Genomic DNA, 17887 nt, shown 5'->3' with positions numbered 1-17887 from the left:
CAACATAAACCCCACTTTCCTGCCCGAACCCCTACATTCCGTGATTGCCTAAGTGTACAAAAATCTAATGGGGCAGGATTTTCGGGTCATGGGGCGGGCCTGGGAGGAGCTGGGAAACGGCCCTCCGCCCCCCCCGAATCGGCTCCTGACCGCGATATCACGCTGGCTGGCCAATTAACGGCCAGCGAGCGTGGAAGTCAGCGCATGCGCTAGGGAGTGCGCACGGAAAGCTCCCGGAAGGCAGGGAGCTGCCTGTGGGGGCTGAAGAATTTTAACATCAAAAGTGAAGCTTTTGAAAATCGGAAAAAGAAACGTCCCCGCGTAGGACTCGCTCACATGAACATAAACGTAATAAAAATTATGTCAAAACAGTTTTCTTTAAATTAATATTGGAAACCTCACCCCCGTGGATGAGGTTTCCTAAAAAATCCAAAAGCCACCAGCCACCGGTAAGGTTGGACGGGCAGCAAAAGAGAGCTTTTAATGATTGATTAATGGCCTTAATAGGCCTCTTAATTGTCGGCAGGCGCGCTGCGGACTGAAATATCGCGCAAGTGTGCGATGAGGTCAGGACACTCACCCGAAGTCATTGTGCACTATTTTACGCCTGATCAGGTCGGGCACATGCCTATCCGCAGGACATAAAATCCTGCCCTTGATTTCAAAGTTTCACAACTCCCTGAGTGAAGAAATTTCTCCTCGTCTCAGTCCTAAATGGATGGTGGCCCTTATCCTGAGACTGTGACCTCCTAGTTTTAGACTCTTCAGCCCAGGGAAACAACCTTTTGCCTTGACAAACCCTCTACTTTTCAATGTAAGCACCACTTATTCTTATAAAGAGTGGACATATATGAGGCCATTCTACTCAGTTCCTCAGTTAGCCTCCACTCTGCAGTGCCTCCTCCGATAGTACAGCGGTACTTAGGACTTTATCACATGGGAAACCATGTGATAATGAAGTCATGAATAGCTAGTATGTGGCACAGTGTATCAGCATAGCCAGGCCCTTAACGATGGAATAGTCCCTGTTTGTAGCTGCAATGTAAACATCAAAATAGGCTTAAAATGAGAAAAAAAAACACTGAGAGCACAGATCATTTGGCATCTTAAAGCTGTCATCAGTGGCACCCTTGAGCTCAGTCCCTCCTCTCTGCTCCATCTTTCACAAGCTCCATATTCCTTGTTAAAAGCCAGCTTTTCTGTCACCCTCCTTTCTTTTTCTAACCCCCACACATTGTCTGCTGCCTCCTTTTGTGGTGTGCCTCAAGACATTCCAGTATGTTGAAGTGCACATCACTAATGGAGGAGAATGACAGACCAACATTTCAGGTGGAAATCCTTTAAATTTGATAAGTAAATAATATTAACTCAAAAGCTTACCTGACAACATTACATTAGAAGGCACAGTGTGGCTGTCCAAGGTTTGAACAGAAAACCCAAAGCGACTTAAGACTTCAAAACCTAAAAACCTACGCTGAATCCACTCCAGAACAAAAAAACACAGTAAAAACTGGGAAATAAGAGTACTGGTCCGAAGTGGTCTTGTATACCTTAAAATGGAACACCAGTAAAAACTGGGAAATAAGAGTACTGGTCCGAACTGGTCTTGTATACCTTAAAATGGAACACCAGTAAAAACTGGGAAATAAGAGTACTGGTCCGAACTGGTCTTGTATACCTTAAAATGGAACACCAGTAAAAACTGGGAAATAAGAGTCCTGGTCCGAACTGTTTTTTTTCCTATTGGGAGGGTATTTGCCCCCCCTCCATAAAGTGAGAGGTGAACCATGAGCGTGAGCTTCCAAGCTCTCCTCAGAGTGATATGCAGATTTGTACATTTGATCGGTTAACTATTCAGGAACAACTTCTGTCAAGAGTGTCAAGCGGTGGGGAAATGACAGGATCAGGGAGCAGGGTTATCCTTTGCTAATCAGCTGCTGTATATTTAAACCCTGCTCCCTCAGTGCTGGTCACAGGCTGTTCCACTGTAGATCAGCAAAGCGAGAGAGCGAGAGAGAGAGAGAGAGAGGGAGAGGATGCCTGATCTGGAATCTGCTGCTTCACAAGTTGCACAGTGTCAGTACTAAGGATTGGTGGCTGTCGTGAATCATTAATCAGAGGGTTTTTTACACCGTCTTGGGGGTGCCAAAACGAATCATTCACGCAGTAAGCTGAAGTGAGGAGGGAGGTGGGACTACATCAGTGGTAACTTCCAGTTCGAGGATTTAGACAGGCTTTGATCTTGAGTAACAGCTGAGGTTACGGTGGTACACTAAGAGGTGGGATTACACTTGGAGGCAGTCTCTCCAGCTGTTGACTTATATGGAATTGTGTCTGCATTTACACTGGGAAAAAACGGGAAAATAAGTTACTGACAAGCCTGTGAAGTGAGAGGGACTATGTTTTGACTTTAATACTTTCCCAGTGTTGGCTGTGGTGCTGTCAGGAGTCGGTGTAAACAACACACAAGGAGCCAATGTTGGCTGGTTATCAAGGAAGCTGCATTGAATTATTCCAGTAAGTAAACGGAGCCCAGTCAGGATGCTGTGCCTTTGTTGGCTGTGCCACGTATAGAAATATGTCTGAGCTTAGCGGCCCCCTCCCCACCCCCTTAGAGTTTGTTTGTTTTATTTCAACGTTAAGTGTGCAAAATTAGCAGAGATCCTTTGCCAAAAAAAAAAATGTTGATCCAAAGTTTTAAGACGAAAAGATTGTGCTTTTTGAGTTGATCTGTCATTTGAAGAGAGCTTTTTATTTTGGTTTTAACCTATTTTGACTGGCTAACGGATTGACTTGTTATTCATCTGATTGCTGCTTGGGGACTTGTACACAAATTGGATGGTTGCCCATCCCAACTTCAAAGCCATTTATTGTGTGTCAAGCTCTTCACAGTGTTTCTGAGAGATATGAAGAGATGCTTCATAATTTTATTTCTTTGCATGTCCCCAGCCCCCCCATATTTTCATGTGTTTACATGGAGTCTACAATCTGTCTGACTGATTTTTAATTAGCTATCTACCTTACCCCAGAACCCCCACCCCACCTCCCCCTGATCCCTGACACCCAAGGTTTTATGTGCCAGTTGTGGCTCAGTGGGCATCAGTTTAATCTCTGCATCACCAGGTTCCTGGTTCAAATCCCACTCCAGGACTTGAGCACAAAAATCTCAGCTGACACTCCCAGTGCAGTATTGAGGGTGTGCTGCACTGTCGGAGGTGCTGTCTTTCAAATGAGAAGTTAAACCAAGGCCCCATCTGCCTGCTTGGGTGGCTGTAAAAGATCCCATGGCACTAATCTGAAGAAGAGCAGGGGGGATAATCCCCGGTGTCCTGGCCAATATTTCTCCCTCAATCAAAATCACAAAATAGGTTCTCTGGTCGTTAGCACATTGCTGTTTGTGGGAGATTGCTGTGTGCAAATTGCTGCTGCATTTCTTACGTTACAGCAGTGACCACATCTCAAACAGGGTTGGCTGTGAAGCGATCGGTGGTCACGGAAAATGCTGTGTAAATGCAAATCCTTCTTGCTTTGCCGATAGGTCAGAGCTAAGCAAATTAATTTCAACTCAGATAGGTGTGAGGTATTACAACTAGATAAGAGAATGAAGGAGGTCACATATTATTTGGAACCTGAGAATCTAAATGGAATGGAGGAGCAACGGGATCTAGTGGTACGAATACACAAATCATTAAAAATTGTGATGTGGGTTAGTAACACCACACAGAAAAACAAACTAAGCACGAGGGCTTATCTCTAGAGGGATAGAATTGAAAAGCAGTGAAGTTATACTAAATTTGTATTGAACCTTGGTTAGACCACACTCGGATACTTTGTACAGTTTGGTTGCCGCTTGATGAAAAGGATACAGAGACGCTGGAGTGAGTGTAGAAACCAATTTACAAGGATGATTGATACCAGAACTGCGAGGTTATATCCATCAGGAATGAATGAACAGGTTGGATCTCCCATTGTCCTGAACAGAGAAGGCTGAGGGGGTGACCTAGCAGAAGCCTTTAAAGTTATGCAATATTTTGTGAGACAAGACATCGAGGGCGGAATTTTCCATTCTGGAGACTAAGTCCGGTGGCAGAAGCAAATGTTGGAGTGACCTCCGCTGGAGAACGGGCTGGCTGAACACTCGAGATCCTGCTCTGTTCAGCTCATTAATTATGCAACCGTGAGGAGCTTGTCAACGCTCGTGGTGGGGCGGGTTATATTTGAATGGCACCCAGACAGCCGTTCACCCTTTCACTCTACTCCTTGGCTCCCCCACCCAGTCCTGGCTCAGTTTCACCCCTCCCCTGTGCCCAGCCCTTGGCACAGCTTGTGCGACAGGCAGCTAACGTCCCTGTCACGGTGTGAAAGGAGGGCAAAAGCATTGTCAACTGAATTGAAGACCCAGAAAGATGTCCACCTCGTCAGGTGTACATCATTTATGTACAATCGAGAAACAGAACGTTCTAAATTCCCGCTGGCAGAGTGCTAAATATGGAGGGGGGACAAGATTCCCATGTGTTGGGCTTTTAATGAGCATTGATGAGATGCAAATGAAGTTCCCGACATAGATCAGTGGGACACTCGGCCTGCCTTTAACCCGCCATGAAAGTCAAGAGGACAAGATTCCAAACGAATTTCCCAACATCGGGAAACTGATTTTTGGCCTCCCACCAAATCTTGCTCCCCGCCCCCCACCTTAAACCAGCTTATATTTCACCTTTCTCCTAACTATACTCAGTTCTGCCGAAGGGTCGTGAAGACTCGAAACGTTAACTGATTTCTTCTCCACCGATGCTGCCAGACCTGCTGAGTTTTTCCAGGTAATTCTGTTTTTGTACCCAGAGATTCCTTCATCTTAACAAAACAACTTCATTCCAGTGAGGGAGGAGACTGCAATCTGGAGCTTAGATTTTCAAGCTGATATCTACAATCGTGGGAACCTTGGGAGACCTTCTGTCCGTCAACCATCAGATATCAGAATGTTTCTATGTTTGGACACTTGGGCCTTGATTTCAAACCCCACCCCAGACGGGCAGAAACGGATCGGACAAGGGGTTGAAATTGAGACTCCAATTACATTGTCATAATATTAATGGGGTCAATTCAGGTCCTGGACAAAGTTCATACGAAAAGCAGGCCAGGGCCTTCTGAACATCCAAAACTCACAATATAATACCAACAGCAAGTGGGAGGCTAGAAGAGGTCAAGATATACGAAAATAAAATGCCCCTTCTCTGTGAACTCCTTGTACGGGTTGACCCCCCAGCCCAGGGGCTTCTTGGGCTTCCCGTGCCCTGAATAACCCTCACCCAATCGAAAGGGAATCCCCAGCCATGGCCACCTCCCCGTTCACCATGAGGGAATCCCTTGTGCATTTTAAACTGATATCACAAAGGGTTCATCAAAGTTTGGAATAACCAGCCAGGTAAAGCAATAGAGACAATGATATTGGGACTTGTCAAATTGGAAGCAGGACTGTGAGAGCTTATCCGTGTTTTCAAACCCTACCATAGCCTCGCCCCCTCACTGTCTCTGTAACCTTCTCCAGTTCAACAAACCTCCAAGATATCTGCACTCTTCTAATTCTGGCTTCTTGCGTAGCCTCAGTTTTCATCACTCTGCCATTGGTGGCCGCGCCTTTAAATGTCTCAGGTTCCTAAATTCCCTCCTTGAACCTCTTTGCCTCTCTTCCTCTCTCTCTCTCCACTTTTAACATGCTCTGTAAAACTTCAATCTTTGACCAAGCTTTTGTCGAGCTGTCCCAGGGTCTCTCATGTGGCTTGGCATCAAATTTGCTTTGATAACGCTCCTGTGAAATGCCCTGGAATATTTCATGAACTTAAAGGCACTATATTAATGCAAGTTGTTGGTCACAGAATCATGGAAACTTACACCATAGAAGTTGGCCACTCAGCCCATCATTGGCTCCTTGAAAGAGCAGTCGTGTTTAGTTCCATAACCCCACTTTTAGTCCGTAACCCTGTACTTTCCTCATCCACAAGAACCTGTCCGTTTAAAATTATTTATGGAATCAGTTCCCATCCCCTTTTCAGGTCTTGTTGGGATTCAGTCACTGGAGTGTTCCCCCTCATAACTGTTCTAGTGGTGGCAGACTCCTCGTTGTTCATGTATGTCCAAACTGTAAGTATTTCAATGGTCACACTTTTTACAGCTAAACCTGTGCTCAGGAATGTGATCATGGCAGAGGAAGGGTGAGTGCTGCCCCTCCCATTCCCTTGGCTGCTTTCACATGATTCCAGAGGCAAAAGGAGGATCCAATAGCTCTGAGTGGCTCGGTAGCTGAGGTGAATGACCTGTACAGGGTGACTCACTGCTTTCACCCTCTGCCACAGTCCACTGAGGATTGCTCATCATGGCTTATGATAATATGATATAATCATTGCTTACAATCTTACTCGGGGCAAGGGGAGGAGGTGGGCCCCAAGAGCTGCCTCAGCCAGTTCGGGGATTGAACCCAGGTGGCATTACTCTGTGCTGAACTCTCAGCCAACTGAGCTAACTGGGCCCCACTGACTGCTGTAATGGAGTATTTAAAGAGATGCTATTCTGATTATGGCGTTTGTGGAGTATGTAGTCACGTGTCTTTATGTCGCACACATAAGATGTAATGATGCGCTTTGAGTTGTGTTACTGTGTTGTGGTGTTGGGTGAAGCAAATGGGAAACACTTTCCTATTTGCATTGTTGCCACGTTAATGTGGATTTGCTGGGCCTGGACCACATGCCTGGCACCATGTTAACTTCACTTTTGCCTCTGTAGTAGATTCACCCAGCACAACGCTATCAGGTACGTGCAGCGACCTGATCCAAATTTAGACTGAATGTTCTGTGAATGATTTGCTTGATCTGCTAACATCTCAGAGAAGCAGCTGCGGTGACTTTTTGGGTATCTAATCTGCATTGATGGAGCTGCAGCATCACTGGGACAGAACTGCACACGATCAATGCCATTGCAGGTCTTGCTGAGAAGGAGTTTTTTTTAAAATTACGATACAAGATTAAGGATTTGTCAAAAACACGTAGATCCAAACCCGACATAAACAAATTGTATTTTCTCTGCCTGGAGCCTTTCCATTCATCCCGACCTATTCCATTCCTATTTATTTATTAAGCAGCATTTTTATTTCACAATTTCCCTGCACAGGAATAAAAATAACAATTAAATCACGGAGCTGGCTTGCATTAGAGGTCCTACACCAGAATCTAATCTGTCAGAACACAAAATTGTAAATCCGCCAAATGCGGCACATAGCCAAACACTCAAGCACTTAGCTAATATTAGGACAGCATTTGCTTGTTCTGTGATTAAAGAGACATTGGTGGTAAGTTTTGGCTATGGTTTCATATGCTGGTTAACCACAGACGGGGAACATTGGAGGCACAATGACATTGCAAGCCAGTTACCAACATGGCAAAATAGAAATGTAGCGATAACAATACTTGCATTTGTATAGATCTTACTCCATCTCGTGGAGGTTATTGTGAGAAATAACCATTGTAAAAACGCTCAATAAAACTTGTCCCTCTGCTAATTCAAAACAAACAGATTAAAGCACTTCCATAAAATTAATGAAGAGAGGAATACAATACAAGTATGTTAAGATCCTACAGTAACATCAGTTATTTCTGTGTTTTCTTGCATTATAACAATGACTACATTCAAAAGTACTTAATGGGCTGTAAAATGCTTTGGGAGCACATCTTGAGGTTGTGAAAGGCGCAATATAAATGCAAGTCTTTTTTCTTAGGTTTTAGTACCACATGATCCTTCCACAGTGGGTTACTTATTGGAATACAGCGACTGTTGTAGTGCAGCTAACAATAAAACACACAAAGGTTTTTTTTTGTAGATCACCAATAGCTTCTTTCTTCTTTATCCAGGGGATGTGGGCATTGCTGGCTAAGCCAGCATTTATTGCCCATTCCTAATTGCCCTTGTTCAGAGGGCATTTAAGAGTCAACCACGTTGCTGTGGGTTTGGAGTAAGGACAGCAGATTTCCTTCCCTAAAGGGACATTAGTGAACCAGATGGGTTTTTACAACAATCGACAATAGTTTCATGGTCATCATTAGGCTTTTAATTCCAGATTTTTATTGAATTCAAATTCCACCATCTGCCTTGGCAGCTTTCAAACCCGGGTCCCCAGGGCATTAACCTGGGTCTCTGGATCACTAGTCCAGCAACAATACCACGACACCACCGGGGTTGGGAGGTTACTGCTGTGTAGCTTTTCCCTGCTACCACAAATACATTTAAACCCCTCTAGTTCCTGGTAATAAATTAACCAGGTATTTCTCAGGTTAAACAGTGCACCCATTGTTTTGAACCTACTTATTCCACATACACTGTTTTATTTTTACTTATTTTCTTATTGTCCTTTCTCTTACATTCCTTTCATAATATTCAGTGACTGCTCCCTTCCTAACAGCACTGTGGGTGTACCAACACCACATAGACTGCGGCCATTCAAGATGGCAGCTCACCACCACCTTTTCAATGGCAATTAGGGATGGGCAACAAATGCCAACCTAGCCAGCCACGCCCACATCCCATGAAAGGATAAATTTTTTTTTAAAATGGTGTTCCAGTACAGCTACAACACTGATGCATACCACCCACAAGATGCACTTCAGCAACTCATCAAGGCTCCTCCAACAGCATCTTCCAAACCCACAACCACTACCACCTAGAAGGACGAGGGCAGCAGATAGATGGGAACACCGCCACCTGCAAGTTTCCCTCCAAGTCACTCACCATCCTGACTTGGGAATATATCGCCGTTTCCTTCAATCCTGGAACTCCCTCCCTAACAGCACTGTGGGTGTACCTACACCACATGGACTACAGCGGTTCAAGAAGGCAGCTCACCACCACCTTCTCAAGGGGCAATTAGGGATGGGCAATAAACGCTGGCCCAGCCAGCGAAACCCACACCCCGTGAAAGAATTTTTTTAAAATGGCATCTTGTTGTAGTGAGGAAGTGGGTTGGGAGGTTGCTTTATGAGCTTGACCACTTGAAATCTGCTTCCAGGGAGGTAGTACATGACTGAGGTTATCCGCCTTGACAGTGCTTGCTGCGCATTTATCGTAATCTTTTATTTAAATGATTAAACCTCTGCAGCACTAATAAGACTTTACCCCACCAATAGAGGTCATTGTGCATCGTTGATGTGAATGCTAACTGACATTGCAGTGGAGCGTGAGACTTTCAATCTGTGCACCAGAAATAAAGCGTTTGTGATGTTTACGCTCATTTACCTCGTATGAGTGTGACATGCAACCAGCCTTAAATGAAACGCCAGCCCCTGCCACCTCCCCCCCCACAACCAATCAGCGTGGATATTAACGGGCACTGAGTTCGCCGTAACTCTGTGTTTCACCCCACCCCAACCACTTTGCTACTTTTTTTTATGGATAGCCAGAAACGATAAAATTTTACGAGGCCAGAACTGCGGATGCTGAAAATCTGAGTTCTGTGAATGAACAGAACAATGCAAAGGCTCCAGTTCACAGATGACGTTTTGAAAATAGTGAACCATGCGGTTGACAATAGTAAACACGAGACATCATATTGTCTGGCTGCCAGATTGTGGTGTTGTGCAAGGGACTGTCAGTAACTGCAGCAATCAATTGAGTAAATTACAGGAGCTGGTAATTAATGAATGAATAATTCTCTTCTTGGTGAATAAACAGAAGCTGTGACATTGTAATAATGGAACCAGCCCATTAACTCCCACATTACTGATTAGAGAGGAATTCTTTAAGGATTTTAGCAGTTTTTAACTTCACCCTGCTGACTACATGAGACTTTGTCCATGCATACAGCCAACATTTCACAATGCTAATAAGTAGGAACTCCTTACTTGTTACACACAAATCACCTAACCAATAATTTAACCCCTCGTTGGCTCAATAGTCAACAGCTCTTGATGATAAAAGGAAACAAGGGAATGCTGGAAATCAGAAATAAGAAAATAGAACTTAAACATGCACAATAAAAAGAGAAGTTAACCCTTGAAAGGAGGTCACCCTGAGTTCAGTGTTCCCTCTAATGCCGCACAGGTGCACAGCCGCGTAGCAATCCGGAATGTACCGTGCAGGGAGCAAACAGGCCATGCACCAGCAATGATCCCTTTAGGATGCGGGCATGCAGTCGTGTGGCAGTCTTAAAGGGACTGCACAGTGCAACATATCGCAAAGAGAAACTCGAGGGAACTTTGCTTGAGGGGATCTTATGACGGTGCAAAAGATATTAAGTGCTATATAAAAGATAAATCCAGAGCACTACTTTGACATAATACAAGGAGGCACATGTTCAAATTGGTGGAAGGCAAAATTAGAGTTAATCCCAGGATGTTCATTCTAGAAAGAGTCACTTTAGTTATTTTGAAAAGGGCTGTTGTGTCTTTGGTCATTCAGAACACCAAGAAGGGTTAGCCTTGTCCAAATGTCCAGTTCTGCAAAGTTCAAAGAGGACAAACCAAACCAGCAAATAAGAAGGTATGATTGGGATTGTATGGATCATGGATCCTCTCTCTCTGTCCCCCTGGATTAGGCAAAAGTAAACCCCACAAGTTGGATGCTGAAAATATGCAAAACCCACAAATTCACTAAGGACTCATCCTAACGCCACTGTTTGGTCATAAAATGTGCCGGGGCAGAGAGAGGATTCATTTTTCATGCATACTTATTATAATACGGTACAGAACAGAGGGAGACCATTCAGCCCAACATGTCTGCGCCCGCTGCTGGTAAAGCTATCCAATCATTCCTGCTCTCTCCTCAAAACCCTGTAAATTTATTTTCCTTTCAATTACCTTTTGAAAGCTACAATTGAAACTGCTTCCACCAGCTCTTCAGGCATTGCACTCCAGATCATAACAACTCACTGTGCCATAAGGTGTTTTCGCATGTTGCCCCTGGTTCTTTTGTCAAACATCCTAAATCCATGTTCTCTGACCCTTCTGCAGTTTCTTCCCACCTCGTCTGTCCAAACCGCTCAAAATATTGAATCAAAGCTCCTAACCTTTTTTTCCCTTTATTCTTTCATGGGATGTGGGTGTCACATGGAGGTCAGCATTTGTTACCCATCCCTAATTGCCCTTGAACTGAGTGGCTTGCTCGGCCATTTCAGGGAGCAGTTAAGAGTTAAGCTGTGGATCTGGAGTCACACTAGGCCGGACCAGCTAAGGATGGCAGATTTCCTTCCCTAAAGGCAATTAGTGAACAGTCAGGGCTTTTAAACAATCTATGATAGGTGTCGTGGTCACTATTACTGAGACTGACTTTATAATCCAGATTCATTAATTGAATTTAAATTTCACCAGCTGCCATAGTGGGATTTATGCCCATGTCCCCAGAGCATTGGCGTGGGCCTCTGTCCCCCCCCCCCATCTTTGCTCTAAGGAGACATTCCATGCTGTCAGCTGGAAGCACACATCAGAACCTCTGGCACAGTGCAATTTGCATGTATGATGTGAAATGAATGATCCATTCATGTTGCACGTCTGATTATCCAAAACTTGCTTTCAAAGGATGAAGCAGTTCACTGGGAAACCCCACAAGCTGGAAAAATATCTTGTGTGAAAATACAAAGTATAAATATTCAACTTTAATTGTCCCAATTGGATTAGCACCTTCATTCATTATAGCAGACAGGAATGTCATATGAACATAATCAGCATTAATCCACTAGGATCACCAATTGTCATTTCCAAGTGGTTGAACTATTGTGGGAAGGTACTAGTGGTAAAAGACCTGCCACTTGATTTACCCCAAGGATCTACCTTTAGCCACCATCCCTCCTATTTCTCGTGTCCATGTCTTTTCTCTCTGCCTTGCTAGCCAGTCAGAACTGGGGTGCTGGCATGAGGGCTAGAATTTGCCTCAGTGCACTTGCCTTTGGGATGTAATGCTTCGTATGGTTGAACAGCCAGTCAACATTCATCATTTGAGAAGACCAAGAGGTACAGGAGAAGCCCCATGAGCCTGCGATACTGGACTTTAGGGAGAAGTCAATGCCTGCAGAAGAGCAGACAGGAGAGGGAAAGTCAACAGTGAAAGGAGGTGGAACAGAATGAGATTTGAGCGTATGTGCAAATTGGCGGCACTCTAATTTCAGCCAGACAACAGTATGATTCAAGCATGAGTCTCGATGTGGGAGAGCTGAGTCAGAAACACAGAAGACTGGCTGTAGTAGTGCTTTATATTTAGCAGGACACCACCTAAGTTAAGACAATTGAGGACACTGTTAGTAAATAACTTGTGCATGTGGTTTGACTCTCTTGCATCACTGCGCATTGTGCAACGTTAGCCACATTTCTACATCTCAAAAACATTATATGTCAACTTCCGAGAGATTTTAACATGTGCCTAGCCAGGCCACCTGCCAAAGTAAACACTGGAGCTGCAGTCAGAGTTCAATTACAATCCCAGGACACAATGCTGATCTCTAGAAAGCAGATGGTTTTGTCACCAGGTTTAATTAATGTATCGGTAACAGTACAAGATAGCAAATAAATTTAACTTAAGCCAATACACTTTAACATTCCATGATACGCTCTTCACTCACCATGTCTGACCATCCCCAGTGGAAACAAACAACAACAAATTGTATTTATATAGCACCTTTGATGTAGGAAAACGACCCAAGGCACTTCACAAGAGCATTGCCCAAGCAAAATTTGACACCAAGCCACCTAAGGAGCTATTAGGTCAGATGACCAAAAGCTTGGTCAAAGAGGTAGGGTTTAAGGAGTGTCTTAAAGGGGGAAAGAGAGGCACAGAGAGGTGCAGAGGGTCATGGAGGGTATTCCAGGGTTTGGGGCCTAGCAGCTGAAGGCATGACCATCAGCGGTGAAGTGATTAAAATCAGGGATGCTCAAGAGACAAGGATTGGAGGAGTGCAGCAGATATCTCAGTGTGCTGGAGGAGGTTACAGAGATAGGGAACAGAGAGACCACGGAGACGTGTCAACGAGGTCAAAGACGATAGGTGAATTGAACTTGATGTGAGTTAGGATACGGGCTGCATAATTTTGGATGACCTAAATTTATGGACGGCAGAGGATGGGAGGCCAGCAGGAGTGCATTGGAATAGTCAAGTCCAGAGGTAACAAAGGCATGGATGAGAGTCTCAGCAGCAGATGACCTGAGGCTGGTGTTATGGAGGCGGAAGTGGGCGGTCTTAGTGATGGTGCAGATATGTGATCAGAAGATCATCTTGGGCTCAAATAAGACAACAAGATTGTGCTCAGTCTGGTTTAGCCTCAGACAGTTGCCGGGGAGAGAGACGGAGTCGGTGGCCGGGGAATCAAATTCATGACGAGGACCAAAGGCAATGGCTTCAAACATCCCAATATTTAGTTGGAGGAAATTTCTGCCTATCCAGTACTGGATATCGGACAACCAGTCTGACAATTTAGAGACAGTGGAGGGGCCGAGAGAGATAATGATGAGGTAGAGCTGTGCGTTGTGAGCGTACATGTGAAAACATGCTGTGTATTCAGATGATTTTGCCAAGGGGTGAATGTCCCACCAATTGGCACATAAGCTGAAATCTCATTCTGTTCCACCTTCTTTCACTGTTGACTTTCCGTGTCCTGTCTGCTCTTCTGCAGGCATTGACTTCCCCCTGAAGGCCAGTATCGCAGGCTCATGGGGCTTCTCCTATACCTCTCCGTCTTCTCAAATGATGGATATTGACTGGCTGTTCAACCACATGGAGCATCACATCCCGAAAGCAAGTGCACTGAGGCAAATTCTAGCCCTCATGCCAGCACCCCGGTTACGATTGGTTAGCAAGGCAGAGAGAAAAGGCCAATTGTGGGATCTTCCTGACTTATATCACTCAGCTACGTGATGCTTCATTCGGCTGAGATCTCAGGGGAGTCCAAAGAAGTTTAACTCTATGGAAAATCATTTTCTTTTCACTTAGGAACTTTAAAAAAGTGTCATGATAGCTTACTGCTGATGTGCAAAGATGACAAGAAGCATGTTACCCTATTTTTAGGGTATACCAAGCAGAGATACAATAGTTTATATTCTGGAATTCAGAACATTACTTTAAACTAAATTATGAGAGTAGAACCGCAGGCTCAAACCAGTAAGAGGCAAATTTTATATCAAGGACCGACGTCAAGAAATCTTCTCTCAAGGAGCCCCCCACCACCACCACACCACCTTCCCAATGAGAAAGTTGACATCTATTATGATTTGAGCACATATCTCAAAAGTTAAAGGTCAACGGTCAATCTTAATTGTTAAAAACAGTTTGTTGTTCCTCTATTAGCTCAGTCAGTTAATGAAGTGAGTCACACAGGCCAGATAGACCCAGATTTGCTCCCTACTCTCTCATGTTCACTGGTCAGAGCTCTGTGGTGGTAGGAGAACTAAAATTAGATTCAGTGCCCTCGGGGTGGATAGGCTGCCTGTTCCTGATTGCTGTCAGGTGATTGCAGATGAAAGCTCCTGTGTGTGGATGTCAAATGAAGTTAAAATTGGGCTCAACTGTGTTGTCCTTGAATGGCCTATTGGCACTTGACTGTCTAAAGTTGCACATGAAGAACAACTACATTGGCACAGACTCGGAGAGTAGTCGTTGCCTGTAGAATACAACCACAATATGTCTGGACCTTCACAGATGCAATAAGGGAGGAGCTGAGCCCTGATACATTTCGTCCAGGCTTGAACCAGTTACAGAACTAAGATCACAGGTTCTGAAATTAGGAGATTAGTGTTTGACCACAATGTATTTATCTGAATTTTCTCTCAGCTTCAGCAATTCATTATATATTGAAAGGGGGAACTTGAGCAACTGTGCTTTCTTTATATTCTTATCTCATAGCATAGCTTCAGTGTCTTATCTCCTGTGTTACCAGTCTTTTGGTCAAACCTCAAACTGATTTTATGGAACAGTACAATGTGTAAAACTTTGTCTTCACTAATAATACCACTGAGCCCTTGTCACTGAGAGACAACATTCAACATATTTGTTTTAGCCCGCCCATGCTTGCAAAGCCCAAAACAAAAACACTATTAGATGTGATTCTGCGATTGGGCAGCACTTGTTGAACAATCCTGAGTGTGCTTTTAGCCACACTAAGAACTAATATAAGGTAATCAGTCAAGCTCATAACGTGGTTCATTTACACTCACTAGAAGTGACATACATTCATACGCAGGGACCCATTTTCGGCAAACAAAAGGAATATGTTCAATCCTTGCAAACCTTTTCAATTACCCAGGAGCTTGGGAAGCCTATAGTTCCCCATTGCTTTCTCCATGGCAACTCCTCAACTAATTGTGGGGAGGTGGTGGCATAGTGGCATTGTTGCTGGACTAGTAATCCAGAGACCCAGGACCCAGGGTAATGATCCACGGACTAGCGTTCAAAACCTACCACGTCAGGTGGTGAAGTTTGAATTCAATAAAGAAAATCTGGGATTTAAAGTCCGATGATGACCATGAAACCACTGTTGATTGTTGTAAAAACCCATCTGGTTCATTAATGTCCTTTAGGGAAGGAAATCTGCCATCCTTACCTGCTCTGGTCTACATATGACTCCAGACCCTCAGCAAGGTGATTGAATCTTAAAAATGCCAGAACAAGGGCAATTAGGGATGGGCAATAAATGCTGGCCTACCCAGCGATGCCCACATCCCATGAACGAATTTTTTTAAAAATCAGAGTTGACCTACCAACCAATCAGCACCCTTTTCTCCTGTAATATAAATTGTTGTGACTTGTTTGAAATTTGGCATTCTTACGTTTGTCCTGGTCAGTGCAAGGTGAAAAATTTTGGCGGCATGTTTCTCTTTACAACAACATTTATATCTGTTTTAGCCAAATTGGAATCCTGATTCGAAGAATCAAAGTATCAGTGTGTTCTGACATGGTGTCCCGTTCACTCACCTCTTGTGGAGTTGAGATCTTTATCCCATCTGTCTGAATTTATTTTGCACCCAAGCCCTAATACAGTCCAAAGCCATGAAAGATCTTTGTCCTCGTTGTGTGAGCTGAATTTGAATTTACCCCTCAGGGGAGGCAGGATATTGGTTGAATAGACTTTTGGCCTATAGTCAAACTCTGGCCCATAAGACCATAAGACCATGACCCTCTCCAGGGCCAGCACATCCTTCCTGAGATACGGGGCCCAAAATTGCTCACAATATTCTAAATGTGGTCTGACCAGAGCCTTATAAAGCCTCAGCAGCACATCCCTGCTTTTATATTCTAGTCCTCTCGAAATAAATGCCAATATTGCATTTGCCTTCCTAACTACTGACTCAACCTGCAAATTAACCTTAAGAGAATCCTGGACTAGGACTCCCAAGTCCCTTTGCACTCCAGATTTCTGAATTCTCTCCTCATTTAGAAAATAGTCTATGCCTCTATTCTTCCTACCAAAGTGCATGACCTCACACCCCTACAACGAAAAGGCAGCACTCTGCCAGTGTCTTTTCCCAAAGCCTTCAAGTTTGTCTCCCAGCGTAAACCAGTGAGTTTATTCACAAGCTGTTGGATCACCTGTCACTGTACAAAAGTTTTTTTCAAGAAGCAATAGTGTATTTCTGGCCATCATAGAACCATTGTGTTAGAGACTCGATCGAACATTATTTTAGCGTATGGGTTAACCCGTTTCAGGGATTAACCCCTACATTAAAATAGCGGACAGAGGGTGCAGCTTTACCTCTGCTAAGTTCACAAACAGTTACTTCTAAACATTCTCTTTCAGTTTTGTGATACTGAAAAACACCAAAGCTTCGAATTGTTGAAATTACAGCACAAGATGGGAGGCACCTTCTGCACTAGAAAAAATTCAGTCGTCCATTCAGGGGTGCCCTGGCAGGGAGAATCACCTGGGAGGCAGCCAATGGGGGTCCAACTCCACATTCGCCATCCAATTAAAGACAGTGGTCAGGTTCCTGAGGCCCAATCAGAGGGTGCGCTGCGCTGGGCAGGCAGCAGTCCATTGGGAGGGGTGGACAATGTTGAGGCAGGTAGGAGAGCACCTCAAGGGCTTGACACCCTCAGAAGCCTGCTGAAGATTTCAACAGGAGTGCCCGCAGCTCTTAGGGCCATCAGTGTGGAGGGGAAGCCCCTCCTCGAGAAAGATCATAGCCCAGGCTGTGGTCTCATGTAGCTGAAAAATGGGGCCAGTGAGGTATAGGGACCTCTGCCTCCCCACTGCTGTCAGCCTCCCGACAGTGGTGTTGGGGAGGGGGGTGGGAGTGGGCGGGCGCGGGGTGCTGGTCTGACTCTGGGAGAATCCTGGAGTTTGCATCTTGAAAATAATGGGTTCTTAATTGACTCTCACTGGTTGATTAGCAGTGCTGATTTACAACAACAGTGGCTACACTTCAAAAGTAATTCATTGGCTGTAAAACCCTCTTGAATGTCCTGAGGTCTTGAAGGGTGCTTAATAAATGCAAGTCTTCAGCTGGAACTAACTATCCTATTCCCATTGTACGCTTCCTTTTCTAAGTATTTACCAATTTCCCTGAATATAAACGCTAATGCTCGCACCTGCAGTAAGGCATCCTGATTGATAAAGTTCACGTACAAGCATTTGCACTAAAAATAGAATGCAACAATAACAAGCCGCCAAGATATCTGCATTCCTGTAACTCTGGCCTCTTGCTCATCCCAGATTTTAATCGCTCCATTACCGGTGGCCTTGTCGTCAGCTGTCAGAGCCGTCAGCTCCGGAACGTTCTCTCCAAAAGTCTCCGCCTCTCTCCATCCCTCTTTCTCTTTCTTTAAGATGCTTTTTAAAATGACCAAGCTTTTGGTCATCTACCCTGATATCTGCTTACGTGACTCGGTGCCATGTTCTGTTTTATAATGCTGCTGTGTAGCACCTTAGGAT

The 17887-nt window shown here is 44.5% G+C and overlaps 1 protein-coding gene across 6 annotated transcripts in view; it reads left to right on the top strand.

Annotated features, from left to right (window-relative positions):
* LOC144667817 (thyroid hormone receptor alpha) overlaps positions 1 to 17887 on the top strand; it is a 247792-nt gene that overhangs the window by 139798 nt on the left and 90107 nt on the right. For 2 of the 6 annotated variants that reach the window (XM_078529293.1, XM_078529297.1), the window contains exon 1: positions 2269 to 2517. The exons of the other annotated variants lie outside the window; for them this stretch is intronic. In XM_078529293.1, the coding sequence (XP_078385419.1) occupies positions 2477 to 2517 (41 nt within the window). In that variant the 5' untranslated portion in view covers positions 2269 to 2476. Of the gene's footprint in view, positions 1 to 2268; positions 2518 to 17887 lie in introns of those variants that run through there. 6 annotated transcript variants of the gene reach the window in all.

This window comes from Cetorhinus maximus, chromosome 25 (genome assembly GCF_964194155.1).
Source record: "Cetorhinus maximus chromosome 25, sCetMax3.hap1.1, whole genome shotgun sequence".
NCBI lineage: Eukaryota > Metazoa > Chordata > Chondrichthyes > Lamniformes > Cetorhinidae > Cetorhinus > Cetorhinus maximus.
This window is presented reverse-complemented; position numbering and strand designations above follow the sequence as displayed.